At 36.7% G+C, this 17,283-nt stretch overlaps 2 protein-coding genes across 2 annotated transcripts; both read right to left on the bottom strand.

Moving 5' to 3' along the window:
* Positions 1–9,018: 9,018 nt before the first annotated feature.
* Positions 9,019–9,551, bottom strand: LOC133670739 (glycine-rich RNA-binding protein GRP1A-like). The gene has a single exon (XM_062091330.1). The coding sequence runs from the start codon at positions 9,497–9,499 to the stop codon at positions 9,035–9,037; it is 465 nt and encodes a 154-aa protein (XP_061947314.1). The 5' UTR covers positions 9,500–9,551; the 3' UTR covers positions 9,019–9,034.
* A 6,440-nt stretch (positions 9,552–15,991) lies between these two features.
* LOC133671465 (NAC domain-containing protein 83-like) lies at positions 15,992–17,132 on the bottom strand. Its single transcript, XM_062092234.1, has 3 exons — positions 16,991–17,132; positions 16,413–16,678; positions 15,992–16,309 (listed from the first exon to the last, which is right to left on the bottom strand). The coding sequence occupies exons 1-3, from the start codon at positions 17,130–17,132 to the stop codon at positions 15,992–15,994; spliced, it is 726 nt and encodes a 241-aa protein (XP_061948218.1).
* Between the last annotated feature and the right edge of the window lie 151 nt (positions 17,133–17,283).

Raw genomic sequence — 17,283 nt, 5'->3', positions numbered from 1 at the left:
ATAGGAGAAAACACCTCACTTACTTTCTCACAAATACCTCACTTTTGTGGGATTACTTTCCCTCTCTCACTCTTCTCTTCCTCTCTTGTGATGTGCAAAATAAGCTTGGATGCACTGCCTATTTATAGGCAAGCATCCAAGCAAAGGACAAAGGGGCACCAATTGGTGCTGCAAGTGGCACCGAATTGGTGCCCAACATTGTTGAATTTGCAGCACCAATTTGGTGCCTAACATTGTTGACTTTGCCAACAATGCAACTGGCTTCACATTCTCCCACTTGAAGACTTTGATGAGTGAATCAAGTCTTCACACTTAATCATCTGTGATTCTTCTATCTTTTCTATACTTGCCATCTTGATGCTGCTTACGTTTCTGCTAGGCCATAAGAGGATTTACACCATATATACTTATCAGTGTTGACCGGTTTAGTCAAAGCATCTGCTGGGTTTTCCTTTGTGTGAACCTTCTGAAAATCCACACTTCCATCTTCCAACACTTCGCGAATAAAGTGATATTGAACATCTATGTGTTTTGTTCTTGAATGAAACGCTGGATTCCTTGCAATATGCAAGGCACTTTGACTATCACAATACAAAAGAATATTCTCTTGTTTGTGCCCGAGCTCCTCTATAAGTTTCTTCATCCATATTGCTTCTTTACAAGCTTGTGTAGCTGCCATGTACTCAGCTTCTGTTGTGGATAAAGCTACAACAGTCTGAAGTTTAGAGACCCAACTCACAGCTCCTCCTGCAATTATGAACACATAGCCTGTAGTGGATTTTCTTTTCTCAAGGTCACCAGCAAAATCTGAGTCAACATAACCTCTGACCGTAAATTCTGATCCTCCATAACATAATGCAGCATCTGAGGTACCCTTGATGTATCTCAAGATCCTTTTAATAGTATTCCAATGCTCTCTACCAGGATTTGTCATGTATCGACTAACTGCTCCCACTGCTTGTGCAATGTCTGGTCTTGTACATATCATGGCAAACATTAAACTTCCCACTGCTGATGCATACGGTACACGAGACATCTCCATCCTCTCTGCTTCATTGCTAGGAGACATACTTGAGGATAATTTGAAGTTAACAGGAAGTGGGGTGAAAATTGGCTTACAATTTGCATGTTGAAGCGTCGCAAGATCTTCTTCAAATAATTCTTCTGAGAAAGCCAAATCTTCCTCTTACTTCTGTCTCGGTGAATTTGCATCCCTAGAATCTTGTTTGCTGGTCCCAAGTCCTTCATATCAAACTCCCTAGCCAATTGAGCCTTCAATTCTTGGATTCGATCTTTGTTGGGGCCTATTACTAACATGTCATCCACGTACAACAACAAAATGATGAAATCTTCTTCAAACCTCTTGTAATACGTACAATGGTCTGAACTGAGTCTGTTGTACCCAAGGCTAATTATGAAGGAATCAAATCTCTTGTACCAACACCTCGGCGCCTGTTTGAGACCGTATAGAGATTTGTTCAACCTGCAAACCAAGTTCTCCTTGCCTGTTTCAGCAAAACCCTCTGGTTGGAGCATATAAATTTATTCTTCAAGTTCTCCATGAAGAAATGCAGTTTTCACATCTAACTGCTCTAAATGAAGATCAAATATAGCACACATTGCCAAGACTACTCTGATTGTAGTAAGTCGTACCACCGGAGAAAATATCTCATTGAAGTCTATTCCTTCTTTTTGAGCATATCCTTTCACCAACAATCTTGCACGATATCGCTCCACTTGATCATTGCCATCACGCTTTATCTTGTAAACCCATTTGTTGCCAATGGCCTTTCTTCCTTGTGGTAGCGGAACAAGATCCCAAGTGTTATTCTTGTATAGAGCTTCAATCTCCTCTTACATTGCTGTCATCCACATAGATACATCTGTGCTTTTGATAGCCTCATGGAAAGTTGATGGCTCTTCATCCTCTGTTAGAAGACAATATGCAATGTTGCTCTCAGTAACATATTCTGAGTGCCAAGCCGGTGGTCTTCTTTCACGAGTTGACCGTCGAACTTCAGGAGTTTCAGCCTCTATTTGTTGTTGTTCTTCATGCTCTGGTGCATCTTCAGAAGAAGTATGATTCTGAGTATTTTCCATCTGGACTTCTGTAGTCTCCTTTAAAATGCTATTATTTTCTTCCATTTGCATTTTATCTTCTGCAAATATAACATCTCTGCTGATGACTACCTTGTGGGCAGTGGGATCTCACAGGCGATACCCCTTAACTCCATCAGCATATCCCAAGAATACACATTTTCTGGATTTTGAATCCAGCTTGCTCACTTCTTGTGTATTGTACATCACGTACACAGGACTTCCAAATATATGCAATCGAGAATAATCCGCTGGTTTTCCAGTCCACATCTCCATCGGTGTCTTCAGCTCAATTGCAGTTGATGGAGATCGATTTATCACATAACAGGCGGTATTGACTGCTTCTGCCCAAAATGACTTTCCTAGACCTGCAGCCTTCAACATTGCTCTTGTTCTTTCTAATAGAGTTCTGTTCATCCGCTCTGCCACTCCATTTTGTTGTGGAGTGTATGCCGTTGTGAACTGCCTTTTGATACCTTCATGTTGACAGAAGTTATCAAATTCATCACTGATATATTCTCCTCCATTGTCAGTCCTCAAACACTTGATCTTCTTTTCAGATTCAAGTTCTACCCGCGCTTTGAAAGTTTTAAAGACTACGAACACATCTGCCTTCCTTCTAATTGGATACACCCAACATCTCCTGGAGAAGTCATCTATGAATGATAGAAAGTATCTTGCTCCTCCCAAGGATACAACCGGTGCTTGTCAAACATCAGAGTGAATCAGGTCTAAGATGCATTTGCTCTTAGTTATTGATGTGCCAAACTTCAACCTGTGTTGTTTACTTGTAACACAGTGCTCACAAAAAGGTAAAGTAACCTTTGTAAGCCCAGGGAGTAACTTCTGATCAGAGAGAACCTTTAAACCTTTCTCTGACATGTGGCCTAGTTTTTGATGCCACATCATCGTCTTCTCTTCTGCAAGACTGGCTGATGCGATTGACGCTTCTGCCCCATGATGTGTTTCTCCCATTAATACAAACATGTTTGCAACTGTCTTTCTTGCCTTTAAAACCACCAGCGCTCCTTTGACAATTTTCATTATTCCATTATCTGTTCGGATCTTAAAGCCAAGACTATCAAATTGTCCTACAGACAAAAGATTCTTCTTCAAGTCTTTCACATGTCGCACTCCGGAAATAGTACGAATTAAGCCATCATACATCTTCAATTTGATGGTGCCAATGCCAGCAATCTCCAAAGCATGATTATCACCCATGAACACTTTGCCTCCAGAGATGGGTTCATATGTATGGAACCAATCTCGATTAGGAGTCATATGCCATGTTGCTCCTGAATCCATTAGCCAGACCTCAGTGAGCTCTTCTCTATCTGTAGAGACTGTCGCTGCTTCACTATATAAAACCTCTCCATCTTCTGAGGTCTTTGCAACACATCCTTGAGGTTTTGATGACTCTGTAGTATTCTCTATACCCTTTTTAAACCAACAATCCCTTTTGAAGTGCCCTTTTCTGCCACAGTTGTAACATTTCACAGTCTTCTTACTTCTTGATTTGGACCTCCCTTGCCTTTGACTCCCACTGGAGCCACGCTCCGTTGATCTCCCTCTTGACACCAACAATGCCTCTGCTTGGTTTGAACTATTTCTGTCTCCTTTATTTTTACGCCTATTTTCTTCTTCCAAGAAGGCGGCTGCAACATCATCAAAGACTAAATAGTCTGTGAGGATATTATTGGTCAAGTTTATAATGAGTTGATCATACGAATCTGGAAGACTTTGAAGTAGAAGCTCTGCACGTTCACTTTCCTCTATTTGTTGACCCAACGTAGTGAGTTGTGAAAATAGAGTTCTTATTGTGTTGATGTGGTCAGTCACCGTCGTGGTTTCTGCCATTCGAAGAGTATAAAGTCTCTGCTTTAAGAAAATCTTATTGTGCAAAGACTTGGACTCATATAGTTTTGTTAGAGTCTCTCATATCTCCTTAGCTGTTTTCTTCTCTGCCACACTTGATAATACTTCATCGGCTAATGCTAAATGTATGTTAGCAATAGCATTGCCATCCATCTCATTCCATTTTGCATTATCAGTGATCTCCGCGGGTCGATCCCCAATTGCTGCCAAGCAATTATCTTTCCTTAAGATTGCCTTGATTCTCATTTTCCAGAGTGAGAAATTGCTCCCATTGAACCTTTCAATCTCGTACTTTGCTGCCATTTTATTCACCGTGATCTATTCAGCTATCACCGTTTCACAGAACTGTAACGTATACAGAAATAGTATCGTGTGAATAATACTTCACTAAGTAAGTTCCCAGGAAAGATTGGAGGGGTCACAAACGGTCCCGCTTAAAACCCAATCTCCTTAGACAGAACTTCCTAGACTGTATTTAATCACCGCATTGACTTTCTATACACGCCAACAGTAACTTATGTGAACAGTACCGTATGGGTGAATAGTGCCGTATAGGTGAATAGTAACCGTATGCACGAATAACTTTTGTGTATCAACAACACCAACCAAGAAGGCTCTGATACCACTGCTAGGATACTGGCATGCAAACCCGACAAGATAAAAGGCAAAGAATAGGATAAAACGAGAAATCAAACAAAAGAATTTACGTGGTTCACCCAATTTGGCTACGTCCACGGGCAAGTATAGAAGGATTTTACTAACTAATGTGGGAAATACAACATCTCTCTACTAATAGGAGAACAACTGAAATCTCTCTATTAATGGGAGAAAACACCTCACTTACTTTCTCACAAATACCTCATTTTTATGAGATTACTTTCCCTCTCTCACTCTTCTCTTCCTCTCTTGTGATGTGCAAAATAAGCTTGGATGCACTGCCTATTTATAGGCAAGCATCCAAGCAAAGGACAAAGGGGCACTAATTGGTGCTGCAAGTGGCACCGAATTGGTGCCCAACATTGTTGAATTTGCAGCACCAATTTGATGCCTAACATTGTTGACTTTGCCAACAATGCAGTTGGCTTCACAGTAATTGTGTGAATTTAAAAAAAAACAAAATTGCTTGAATTTTGGAATTTGTTTACTTGGGGAATATTGTATGGTCAGGTAAGAGAAATTAGTTTTGATCCTTTCTCAGAATTTGATTTTTTTTGGGTTGTTTTATGTGAAGATTTTGATGGTGGAAGTTGTTTCACAAGCACTTCTGGAATTAGGCAATTGTCAAGTGTTAAGTAAGAAGAAGAAAAGAAGAAGCATGTCAGGGCTTCGACAATTTAAATGAGAAAGAGACGTTATATTCAACGCACCGTTTCATCATGTGATCGTTGCTATTTCTTTAGTTCTTTAATATCAGGAATGTGTTAGAGAAGGCGTAGTCTTGGATGAATGATGGTAAGGCAAAAAATTATGATGAATGAATGAATGATGAATTCTGATAATCTCTCTCTCTCTCTCTCTCCCTCCCTTTTCTTCTTCTTCTTCTTCTTCTTCTTCTTCTTCTTCTATGGATGCTAACCCCTACCAGCCATGGCTAGCCTTGACAGTGAGCTCCAAAAGTTCACCCAAATACTCGAAAGAAGTCCCAGTAGGAACCATTTCAATTCAGCATGCAACAAGCTGATGTGCTAGTGCAAGAGAATGCTATTTTCTTGTGTTTGAATTTTAGGTTTTTTCTGAGATTTTTTGTTTTGTTGTTTCATTCTTTATGGCATACAATGATAAAGTTTTGATCTTTGTGAATTTCTGCAATGAATGTTGCTAGCTTTTAAGTTAGAGGTTGTTGAAAATTAGAAAAACCCTAGATATCGCCTCAGGGTATCGATACTACGATGTTATGAAGTTGATTCTATTTAATATCTTTATGACATAAATGACTAAGAAGGTGTTGATGTTGGTATAGCTTTGTAGTTTCTATCTCAATTCTCATGTAGGCCTTTTTTAGCATGTTACTTGTTTTGAGTCTGGATTTTTTGTTACATTGTTTTCTTGGCCCCCATAGATATAAGGATTTTAAGGCAAGTTGTTCTTCAGTGACTTCAATAGCCATGGATGTAGCAGATGCGTGTCCAGCCGAGGATTTCATTGCTACGATCACTTGCAAATGACAGAACCTCACTCATCCAACAGGCTAATGCTATCAAAACTCGACATGACCTCTACTCACCTGGCCATTTAAAGCACCACAATGGCTTTATCTGAAGCCACCTGGGTGAATGGAGGAGCATTAAGGGTTGGTTTTACTTACACCAACCTGTTACATGTGCTATAATGCTATAAAGAAACCTACAAGCTTTGCATCAAACTCTACAGAAACTGGAATTCCTGTTCCCATTCCTTGTTCCCTGATGATCGACATTTCGGGTCTTGTCAATCATCTTGAACTAAGGAAAAGTAAAAACAACCTCCTTTTCCTTGGACCTTTTCTCATGTGTTAGGATGTTTCATACCTTAGCTTGCAAGGGGATGTATTCTCCGATTAAGGATGCTATCATTAGGTCTCTCTCCTTTTCATTTCACCCTTTAACCATTCATTAATGCATTCAATTATTGTTTTTTGGGTTAGTGTAAAGGTTGATTGTTGGCCAACAGTTGGATAGGAACACGAATTATTTGCTAATATTGCTAGTATTTGACAATACTTGCTAGTACACCTTTACAGATGATTTGTTGATACAGTCACTTGTGTTTTGATTAGATCACTCACATTCATTTCCATCCATGCATCTTCATTGTCAAAAAAAAATTAACAAATATAAATAGAAATATCTATAAATTTTTTCCATCAATATATTGCAGTAATATTTATTGATCGAATTTCTCCACCATTAAATCCATCAAAAAGTTACTGATGGAATAGACCGATAGCACAATTTATTCATGAATATCCTAACAAAAAACTTTTGTCGGTATATACCGATGACATTACGGATGTTGTTACTGTCGCGGGTGCGCGGCGTCGTGGCGAAATATTCCACTTTTAAAATCTAGGAAAGTGTATGGTATCTATCTGGCAAATATGGAGAGACAAGAAAATATTGTCTTTTTTGTAGAAAATGGAATGGGAGTCGCCACCTAGTATTTTGGTCACTAGGAACCCTAACTGGTCTCAGAGATTGGGTACGGGGACTGGTTGCGTAAAGGGAAGGTATTAGCACCCCAAATACGCCTTACCTAAGGTAAGCTGCATTGTTTATTTTGTCTGATAAAATTCAAGGTCTCGTTGTGTTTCCTAGTTGTTGGTCCGTCTATAGTTCAAGAAAAGTCCTCCTCAATAAGGAGGTCCTTATCTTATCGGGTAAAACCTAACCGTTCTAACGTCTATGTAAAAAAACCATATTTTTAATATCAGGAATACGTTTTACGTATAAATTCGTAATCCCAAATACTAAAAGAAGACAAAAAGATTTTTTTAGAATTTTTGAAATATTGGCCTAGTTCTCATGGCTTGAATAAACTGGTTATTAAAGCCAAAATGCATGTTAATACATATATTGTTTTGAAATTTCCTTTGTTGTGTGAAAACATGATGTTATAATATTTATATATATATGTTGGAGAGACTAGGCCGTATGCATGAAAACAAAATATTTTTAATTTATTTTATTTTTTTATGACTTGACGAAAACCGGGTATTTTAATACCGGATTTGTATCTTTACAGTATAAAAATACAAACCGATATTGATCAAAAATACAGTAATAAAATTACATAAAATCACATATTTTTTGAAATAATTTTTTTGAAGAATTTTTGTTCGAACGGATCAGACCCGGCCCAAAAGGAAACTGGGCTGAAATCAGCCCAACATAAAATGGGCCTGGTTTCTACAGGGCTGGACTCAGCCCAGCAGCATGGGCTGGGCTGGAACCCCAGCCCAAAACAACAGTAAAACGGGGTCACTGTACATCGGGGTACTGTTCACACATAGTAACCGGGGTACTGTACATGCACAGCAACCCGTTAATTAATTAGCTGGCTACTGTGCACATGTACAGTAACCGGCTAATTATTTTCTTGCTTGCAGAGACGATGAACAGTAAAACGAGATAAGGGTAAGAGGGCTCACCTGTGGTGGCTCTGAAGGCTGTGCTGCTGGCGGTTGCTGACCGGAGGATGACCGGGAGGGTGGTCGGCCTTTCTTCCTTTCTTCTCTGCTGTTTTCTTCTTCAGCTCTGTTCTCCCCTGTTTCATTTGCTTCTTCTGTCAACCATGTTCTTCCTCCTCTGCAGCGGCTTCGTGGAGGTGCTGGTGGTGGTGGAGAGGAAACCGATGATGCCTCCCGGTGGTTATGAAGGTGGCAGTGGCTGGGAAGTCCAATGACAGCAGCTGTTTTCTTCTTCTTCTCCTGCTGCTCGCGAGGCAGGCGCTCCCTTTTTCTTCAAGCAGCAGCGCCGGGTGGGAGGAAGGTGATGAATTGAGGCAGGATGGTGGCGGCGTTTGGCAATGCTGGTGCAGTTGGCGTGTTACTACAGCTGTTCTCCTTTGTTTTCTCTTCTCCCGTTCACAACTGAACTTCTCCTCCTTCCTCTCCAAAAAACCCCCTGTTGTTTCAGCGTTGCTTGGCCCCTTTCTTCCTTTGCTTCTTTCCCGTTCCCCTCTCTTTTGTTCAAAAAACTTTCCCCCTCTTTTAGTTTTCCAGCCCTCTCTCTCGTTCCCTCAAAAAAAACTCCTCCCTCCTTTCTCCTCTCCTCTCTCCGTTCTCTCTCTTTCGGGTCTTTCTTTTCCCTCCTTTCTCCCTTCTTCTTGTTAGAGAATAATATAAATCATATCCTAGGACCTCACCTAAGAGCTTAAGCTTTTGGGTTGAGATGGTTCCTTGACATTTTTTTTTTTTTTTTATTACTTCATTTCAAATTTTTTTTAACAGGGTGAACACGATAAGTAACCATCGGTCAAAAAAGCAGCAACCAGCAAATCAGAACACGAGAGATCCCGTAACCAAACAGAACCACAACTAAAACTAAGCCATTAAAATCATAAAACAACCAAGTGCCTCCCAAACCTAATCCCTCCAGCTACCACCATCAGATCCGCCCCTGGAAGAATACCTTGATCCACCATCACCGTACCCACGGTCACGTCCACCACCATAACCACCGCCACCGTATCCACCTCCACCACCTCCATATCCACCTCCACCACGGCTGTAACCGCCTCCGCCACCTTCACGGCGACCTCCGTAACCTCCACCGCCGCCACCGCCGCTTCCGCGGGATTGTGCTTCATTCACGGTGATGTTACGCCCATCAAGGTCTTGGCCGTTCATTCCATCAATCGCATCTCTCATTGCCTTCTCGTTGTTGAAAGTCACAAATCCAAAGCCGCGAGATCTTCCAGTCTCGCGATCATTTATAATCTTCGAATCGATGATTTCACCGTACTGGCTAAACGCTTCTTGAAGGGATTGGTCAGTAGTGGCCCATGCTAGGCCACCAACAAAGCACCTGTACTCAACCTCAGCGGCCATTGAGAAACCCTAGGATATATTTTATAAAGATGAAGGGTAAATTGGAATAGAAAAGGATTTTTTTAAGTAACCAAATGAGACATGCCCCAATCGTCGGTGCCACAACCAAATATCTGATGACTTCTTCTCTCCTTGAGAACCATCTACTGCCAAGGCTTGACGCAACTTATCTGAACTTTTTGACGTTAAGTCGAGGTAGTATAACATCCCTCGTTTAATACCATAACCAATCGTCTGCCTTGTTCGGATGTCCTTAAACACACAAGAGTTAGGCCAAAAAATAACAATACAAAATAAGGCAGTGGTTATTTGGGAGACAGACAATAAATTATAGTTTAAAGAAGGAACAATTAAGACAGAATCTAAACTCAAGTCATTAGTGAGAGGTACTGATCCTTCCCCTCTAACCGGATTTGAAGTACCATTGGCAGTTGAGACACATTGTTTGGAGGATGGTTTGATTAATGATACTTGACTAGAATCAAATGTCATGTGGTCAGATGCACCAGAATCAATTATCCATGCACTATTAGAAACAGGTGTAGAAACATTAAAAAACTTACCGCTGTCATATGAAGCCTTCCCAGCAGTATTAATTTTGTCATGTGTTTCGACAGTTGCTGCAGTAGGAGTTGTCATTTTCGGTGTCTTCTTTCGTGGATCGCGACTATGATCCCACCAATCTGGATATCCCACCAGTTCAAAGCATTTGCTTTTAGTATGACCATTTTGATCACAGTGACTGCATTTGTATGCAGATTTATCAGCTCCATTCTTCTGATGATTATACCTTGTTCTCTCCTGCTGATATTTGCTAGATCGGTTTTGGGCCACCATTGCTGAGGTTTCAAAGTGTTCTGTTTCTCCGTTCATCATTGTACGTCGGCTGGATTCACGACGGATTAGTGCATAACACTCTTCTAGTTCAGGAACTGGTTCCTTTCTCAGAATTTCTCCACGGATTTGTTCAAAGTCATCATCTAATCCAGCAAGAAAGATATGCACCCTCTGCCGCTGGACCAGTTTTCTATATGATTCAACATCTTTCTCACTCTCCATGATCACCTTATCGCGATGATCTAATTCACCAAAGAGCTCAGTCAGTTCCCCATAATACATAGACAACGTTCTGCCCCTTTGTTTGGCAGAGAATGCTTTCTTGTTTAAGGCAAAGACTTGTAACTCATCTGTTCCATCATAGAAAGCTTTAGAGAGAGCCTTCCAAATATCACAAGCAGTAGGTAAGCGCAAATATCTCTTCATTATTTCTGGAGACATAGACATCAAGAGCCACCTCTTGACCTTTTGATTGTCTGCATACCATTTTTCGTATCCCTCTTCTTCCTCTGCAGGTGTCTGTGTGCCACGAATAAAGGAGAGTTTCTCCTTCTCAGCAATATGCATTTCAATGATTTAAGACCACATGTCATAGTTTGTTTCATTGAGTAGAATCCCTGCATTAAAAGAGGATCCTTCCGATTGAATAATAATTGGACCAAGTTTGTTACCAGAAGCTTCAACATCTGATCTGTTCATCTGACCCTAAAACTTCTGATTTGATGCAATTTAGTCCCGGCGTAACTTCATCTTTGGCCCCAGAGTTACGCGCCTTTTCCAATTTGGTCCTTGGTTTCGGATTTCTTTAATTAAGTCCCTAATTGACCCTTAAACTTCAATATGTATGCAATTAGGCCCTTGATTTAACCAATTCAACCCTCAAAAATTATAATTTGACCCCAGAACTTTAATTTCTTCCAATTAAAGCCAAATTGACTTAAAACTCAATTTTCCTTGCAATCAAAACCTCTATAAATTCAAATAAACCTTCAATAAAATCCAATTGAGTCCATAAACATCCAATTTTGGCCCTTTTCTCTTCAAATTAAATTTTCTCTTCCGACAGGGCTCTCCTCAGTCAAATATATACGGTAAAATCACACCTTGCATTTCTAAACCTCCTTAATCAATTTTTTTCTGATTCTTTCTGAGCGCTCCCACTTTTTATTATTTTTTCTAAATTCTTCCGGCTATATATTTTTATTTTTGTGGGGGGGACCCAAAAGTGGGTTACAACAGTTACAGTGAAATTCAAAAGGGTAAATCGTACGGTGATGTGGCATTTATACCAATAGAATTGCTTACGGAGTTACTATCAAAATAATATTGTCGGTAATATTTAATTTATAACCTGACGCTCGACCCTTCTCTCCACCTCCCTCGTATTTACTTCTTCCTTGTAAAATTTTTCTCTGCCACAAAACAGTCACCCCTCCCCTCCTCAATCTCAGCATAACTCAAACTTTCATAACTTTTTCAGCCACCATAACACTCAGTTTCTCAGCATTTGTGTTCTGATTCAAATTTTATTAAGGATTTTGCACCTTAAATAAGCAAATCCATCCTTTTTTTAATTTTATCATAATTTTAAAATGTTAATCTTTTTTGCATATTTTTGCAGTATATGTCTTTTGTTTGGGTATTTCCTTGTTTTATAGTTTTTTTCTCAAACAAACTTGTTGTATGGATTTATGATTTGTACATGTTAAGGTTTGTTTTAGATTTTGTAAAATTATATTCATTTGTAAATTGTTTGAAATTTATATCGAATTACCAACTTAGGTATATTGTAATTAAATAAATAATGGTTTATTTAATGTCTTTGTTTTATATTTTGTCAACTTTATTGCCGAATTGTAATTTCCGGTAAATGTATATAAATTTGTATTTATGTAGATAATTGATAATAAATTAAGAGAAGTATTAAAATAAATTGAATAATCTTGATCTAAACCAATATTTTTGCAAATTTATTTAGTTAGCATAGTTAATTAATACATGTTGTCATCATTATTTTACATAGGTTTGATAGAAGTGATGGGTGATTGTTCATAGATGTATCAAAATTCACCTCAAGGATTGTGGAGGATGGATTATTGTTATAGCATTCAGGATTTTATTAATTACGCAATATCTAATCCGAGAAATATTAGTAGGGATGGTATTAGATGTCTTGGGTTATTATATATAGACGGATTCAATCCATCCAGGTCATTTGTTGCTCCTTATTTTTATTAACTAGTGATACTCATGGTTTACAACTTGTCATCGAGGATGTGTATAAAGCTGAAGTTCATGTTTTTATATACGGTCATACCCGGTTTTAATAGTCCAGGTCGGAATATAGATATTTATCTTCGACTGTCGATTGATAAGTTGAAGCAGTTGTGGTTATTCAGGGCTTTGACTTATGATGTATTGAGAAAATAAAATGTTCTAATAAAGGTAGCGTTGATGTAGACTATCAATGATTTACTAGCTTATATAATGGTTTTTAGTTGGATCGTGTATGAAAAACTAGTATGTTCATACTATATGAAAAATAATAAGACATTAACGCTAACAAACAACGGTAAGCAGAAGTTTTCTAGTAAAGAAATAACTTTTTTTATTAACAGAGTTGAAAGAGATATATATTGCACTACCATTTCTTTTAAGTGAAGATTTGTATAATATAATGTCGGAGTATGATAATATTATATTTTGTTTATAATCTAATAAGTAGAAATTTTCTAATTTTGATGTGATCATTGAATGAAATAAAATAATTTCTAGGAGTTTCATTATTAAAATACCAATCTCCTTAAGGAATTTATTGACCATCATCAAATGAATGTACATGGGTGCTTGCACTTGTTTCCTTTTTACACGTTGGAATCTAACAAAAATCTCTGTAGCTTTGATTCCCAGAGCTAAATTAGTGTGAACGGAAGGATGCATTCACATTTTTCACTTTACATATATACAACACTCATGTTTACCTTACTTCCTAATCAAAAAGCTATTTCTCTAGTCTCAAAATTGAATAATTAGTTTATTACTCATTTGCATGTACTTTGACCCTACCATGTTCAATAATGCGAATTAGGGCTGAATCTAGCAGCGAGTTAGTGGACGATCATAGTTATGTGTAGGATTTCTTAGAGAATTTGACTTAGTTGCCTGCTTGTAGTAAAAAAAAATTAAATTAATGTTTTTTTTGTTTTTTTAACATGTTAATATTAAAAATAAATTTTGTAGTACATGTATTACAAATTTACAGCCTAAGTACAGTATGACCTATAATTCACCATTAAAAAAATTGTATATCAAAAACTTTTAAGAAAAGTACACTATTTTTTCATTATCTTAAAATATATCTAGTTAGACATGTTTCTCTTAAGGTTGTTTGATAAGAGAACTTAATTTCAATTGATGTTGATCTAATAATATTATCCTATAAATATCAAATAAAAATAAATCAATTGATGTTGATCCTTGTATGAATAAATGTGTATTTAGTTTATGTTGATTTCCTATCTTAGTTACAAAGGATCGATCACCAATCTTACCAAAATAGTAGTGTAAAAATGTATTTTAGCATACTAGATTGGTAATTGAGTTATAATTTCGACCACTTAAATAAATTGATTTTATTTTAATTATATTTAAAAAAGAAGAGACAACAATAGCAAATGAATAAAATATATATATATATATATATATATATATATATATATATATATATATATATATATATATATATATCCAAGAGCAAAAAGACGGGTCAATTATCTGGTTGTATTTAATAAATTTGTTTATTAAAATCAATTTGTTATAGAAATTGACACACACATATAATTTATTAAATAAAATAAAATGAAAAAAAATATTATGCAAGGTTACACATATTAAAAATATTATAAAAAAAATAAAAGAGCTAAAAAATCAAGATGAATCATAATAATCCTTTAAAAAATTAAACACACTCAATATAATATTAAAAAAAAACAATTGCTATTTAAAAAAGTCTAAAAGAGCTAAAAAAATCAAAGAAAAAGGTATTAATTAAAACATAAATTTAAAAATTATTTTAAAAAACATATTAAAAATAAATTTTTTTGAAAAAAAAATTGGGATCGGGCGTTGTAGGTCTGGTAAACCAGGCCAAATGCCTAAACCACCAAGAAAGGTCCTATATATATATGCGGGCTTGCAAGTTCAGGCCCACGCGTGCGGGCCTGTAATTTTTGAAAAGTTAATGGAGCGGACGACATGTTGTCTGTCCCATTCTTTGACCAAAAATAAATAGACAACATGTTGTATACAAAAATAGGGTTCTTGTTTTGTTTATCAAAAAATTTATTTTCAACTTGATTTTGATCCAAAAAAACCTAACAAACACTATTAGAATCTTGTTAAATCAATCTATGGCCTTTAAAAACATAAAAAATAAAAAAATAACTAGCTCAAAACCCATAATGAACCCAAAAAAAGTCTTCTCAAGCTCAAATTGTTTTGTTAGATGCTTTTAAGGTAAAACAACACATAATCTTAACTCCTCTTAGTATATAAAACTATTAATTTGATAAAAATTGATTGTTTTAGTGTCTGAAATCATCTCCAACAGAAACTTTCTCTCTCTACATCGGATCTAGTGTGACTCCATCTCTCTTCTCCACCAAAAAAAACTAAAAATAAATAAATAAAGCTTGGTATTGAAATTAAATTTTTAAAAATTTGAGGGATTGACTACCTAATAGATAAAAAAATATTGAGGATTAAAATAAACTTTTCAAAAAAAATTCAATATTGCCACTTATGTCACCCAACATTTTCATTTAAGTCCCTTTTCTTTCAATTCAACCCTTACTCCTCAAAAAATACACAATTGGATGCTAATTTGGGCTATAAATGGCTCAATTGTGAAAAATAAAAGTTTAGGGTAATTAATTAATTAATCACTATTGAAAAAATAGTGACATGTGATAGTATAAATAGTAAATTAGCCACAATAAAACCTTTATCTCTTTTAATTTATACTATAATACAATAAAGGGTAATTAATTAATTAATCAATATGGCTACAATTTTTAGCACCAAGAAAGATGTACAATATTAGTGAATGATGGGACCAAGATAGAGGATAAACAAGTACTAAACTAGGATATTTGGTTATTGAGGAACAAAATTATTTTTGAAAAAAAAATTATAAACTTATTTAATTGTTTCTTCTTTATCCTTTATTAGGTTGTTATTTAATTATATAGTCTAGATTCAATCCTCATGTATACAAGAAATTACCTCTTAAAATCTTTTAATAGCATCAAATTGTGATGTAATTAGAAATCTCAAGTAATTTCTTTGTGTTTTGTTGTAGTAGATCAGTTTTTTTTTCTATGGTGTCCTTTTATTTTGATTTGGCTAATGGTTTGAATGGTTGTATGGTCATTTCAGTATACTCTCAATTATTATAAAAAAAAAATACCGAGCAATCATCAAATTCCAATTACTCGAGACATAAACCATATTTGTTTCTAACATAGCAATAATGACTACAGAAACAGAAAGGAAACGAGACATCCTTCCGTATACCAAAACATGCATAAGCAATTTTTTCATACATTCATAGCAACCTGGATTTAGAAGCAACAAAAAATGATGGACAACAAAATCCTAGTTCGTCCAAGACCAAAGACTAGGAAATGGGTGCTCATCATCACTGGGCTCTAACTTCTCTTGCTGCTCCACATAATAGTGACCACTACTAGTACTCGGTGGCGGCGGTAGATAAGGATCATATGGAGATGGTGGTAACTGCTGCATATTGTTCCATTGATAATAGGATTCATGATGATCATATCCTTCATAATTTGTAGGCAGTGAGGTTTGTTCCTGTTGCTGTTGCCCACCAACAAAATTGGTCGAACTACTCTCCATCTCTTCTTGCACACTTGGTTTCCCCTTATACTTAATCTTGCAAAGCCTCCACTCCTAACAAAATGAAAGTAGTACAAATGAAACAAACACAAGAAGATGCATATAATTAAGACTAATTAACTTAGAACTGTGCACGCAAATATATTAAAACTAGTACCGTGGTTCTTGATTCAAGGCTATATTCATGCATAATCCAATTAGTCTTGACGGCATTATTGCGATTTCTTTCATTGTCCTTGAACCTATGGAATGTTAAAGGCCTCTTGTTCCCAACAAGAAGTTGATCATCATTATTAGCATGTATTTTCTTGACATGGCTCGTAGCTTTCCACCATCCTCGACCGAGTACTTCCCTCGAATAGTTTGTCTCCCTCGTACAATAGTAGTATCTCTCACCAATGCTTAAAGGAGCGGTTTGATTCCCTGCATGTAACAATATTGTTAAAGAGATCTGACTTAAGCAGTCAGTTATCATAGTAAGGTATAAACTAACATAAACTCAACATTGATACTGTAAATTTCAATGGATGGACAAGATCACGGAATATGATATTATCCCTCTAAACTTGAACCCTAGGAAATATATAGGTAGCCTGAAATTTGTACCATATAGTATAAATGCAAAAAAGCTTGAAAAAATCATTTCCACCATACCATTATTGCAAAGAAAAGGGAAGAAAAATCACGAGCCCTGCATGCAGTAGAACAAAGAAATACATAGTGCATATTACGCACATTCAAGATCCTGTGGTTCACGCTCGTAAACATTTCTTTCGAGAATGAAATGAAGTGGCATTTCTTGGCCAGAAGCTTTTCTGTCTAGGACTTGGATGAGCTCTTCATCAGTGGGATTGAACCTGAACCCATGCGGCACCATCTTCAAAGTATATAACGAAGTAGTTTCCCTTTCTTTTTAGAGAGCTAATTCTCTGAAAAATGGCCTCCAATGCTGCTTCCTTATATAGAGCAAAGGGACTAAAAGGTAGATATAGCAAAATACTCAAAGAACAAAAGGCAAGCACAATTGA

Source organism: Populus nigra, chromosome 13, assembly GCF_951802175.1.
Source record: "Populus nigra chromosome 13, ddPopNigr1.1, whole genome shotgun sequence".
NCBI lineage: Eukaryota > Viridiplantae > Streptophyta > Magnoliopsida > Malpighiales > Salicaceae > Populus > Populus nigra.
The sequence above is the reverse complement of the archived record's forward strand: the minus strand, read 5'-3'. Positions and strand labels throughout refer to the sequence as shown.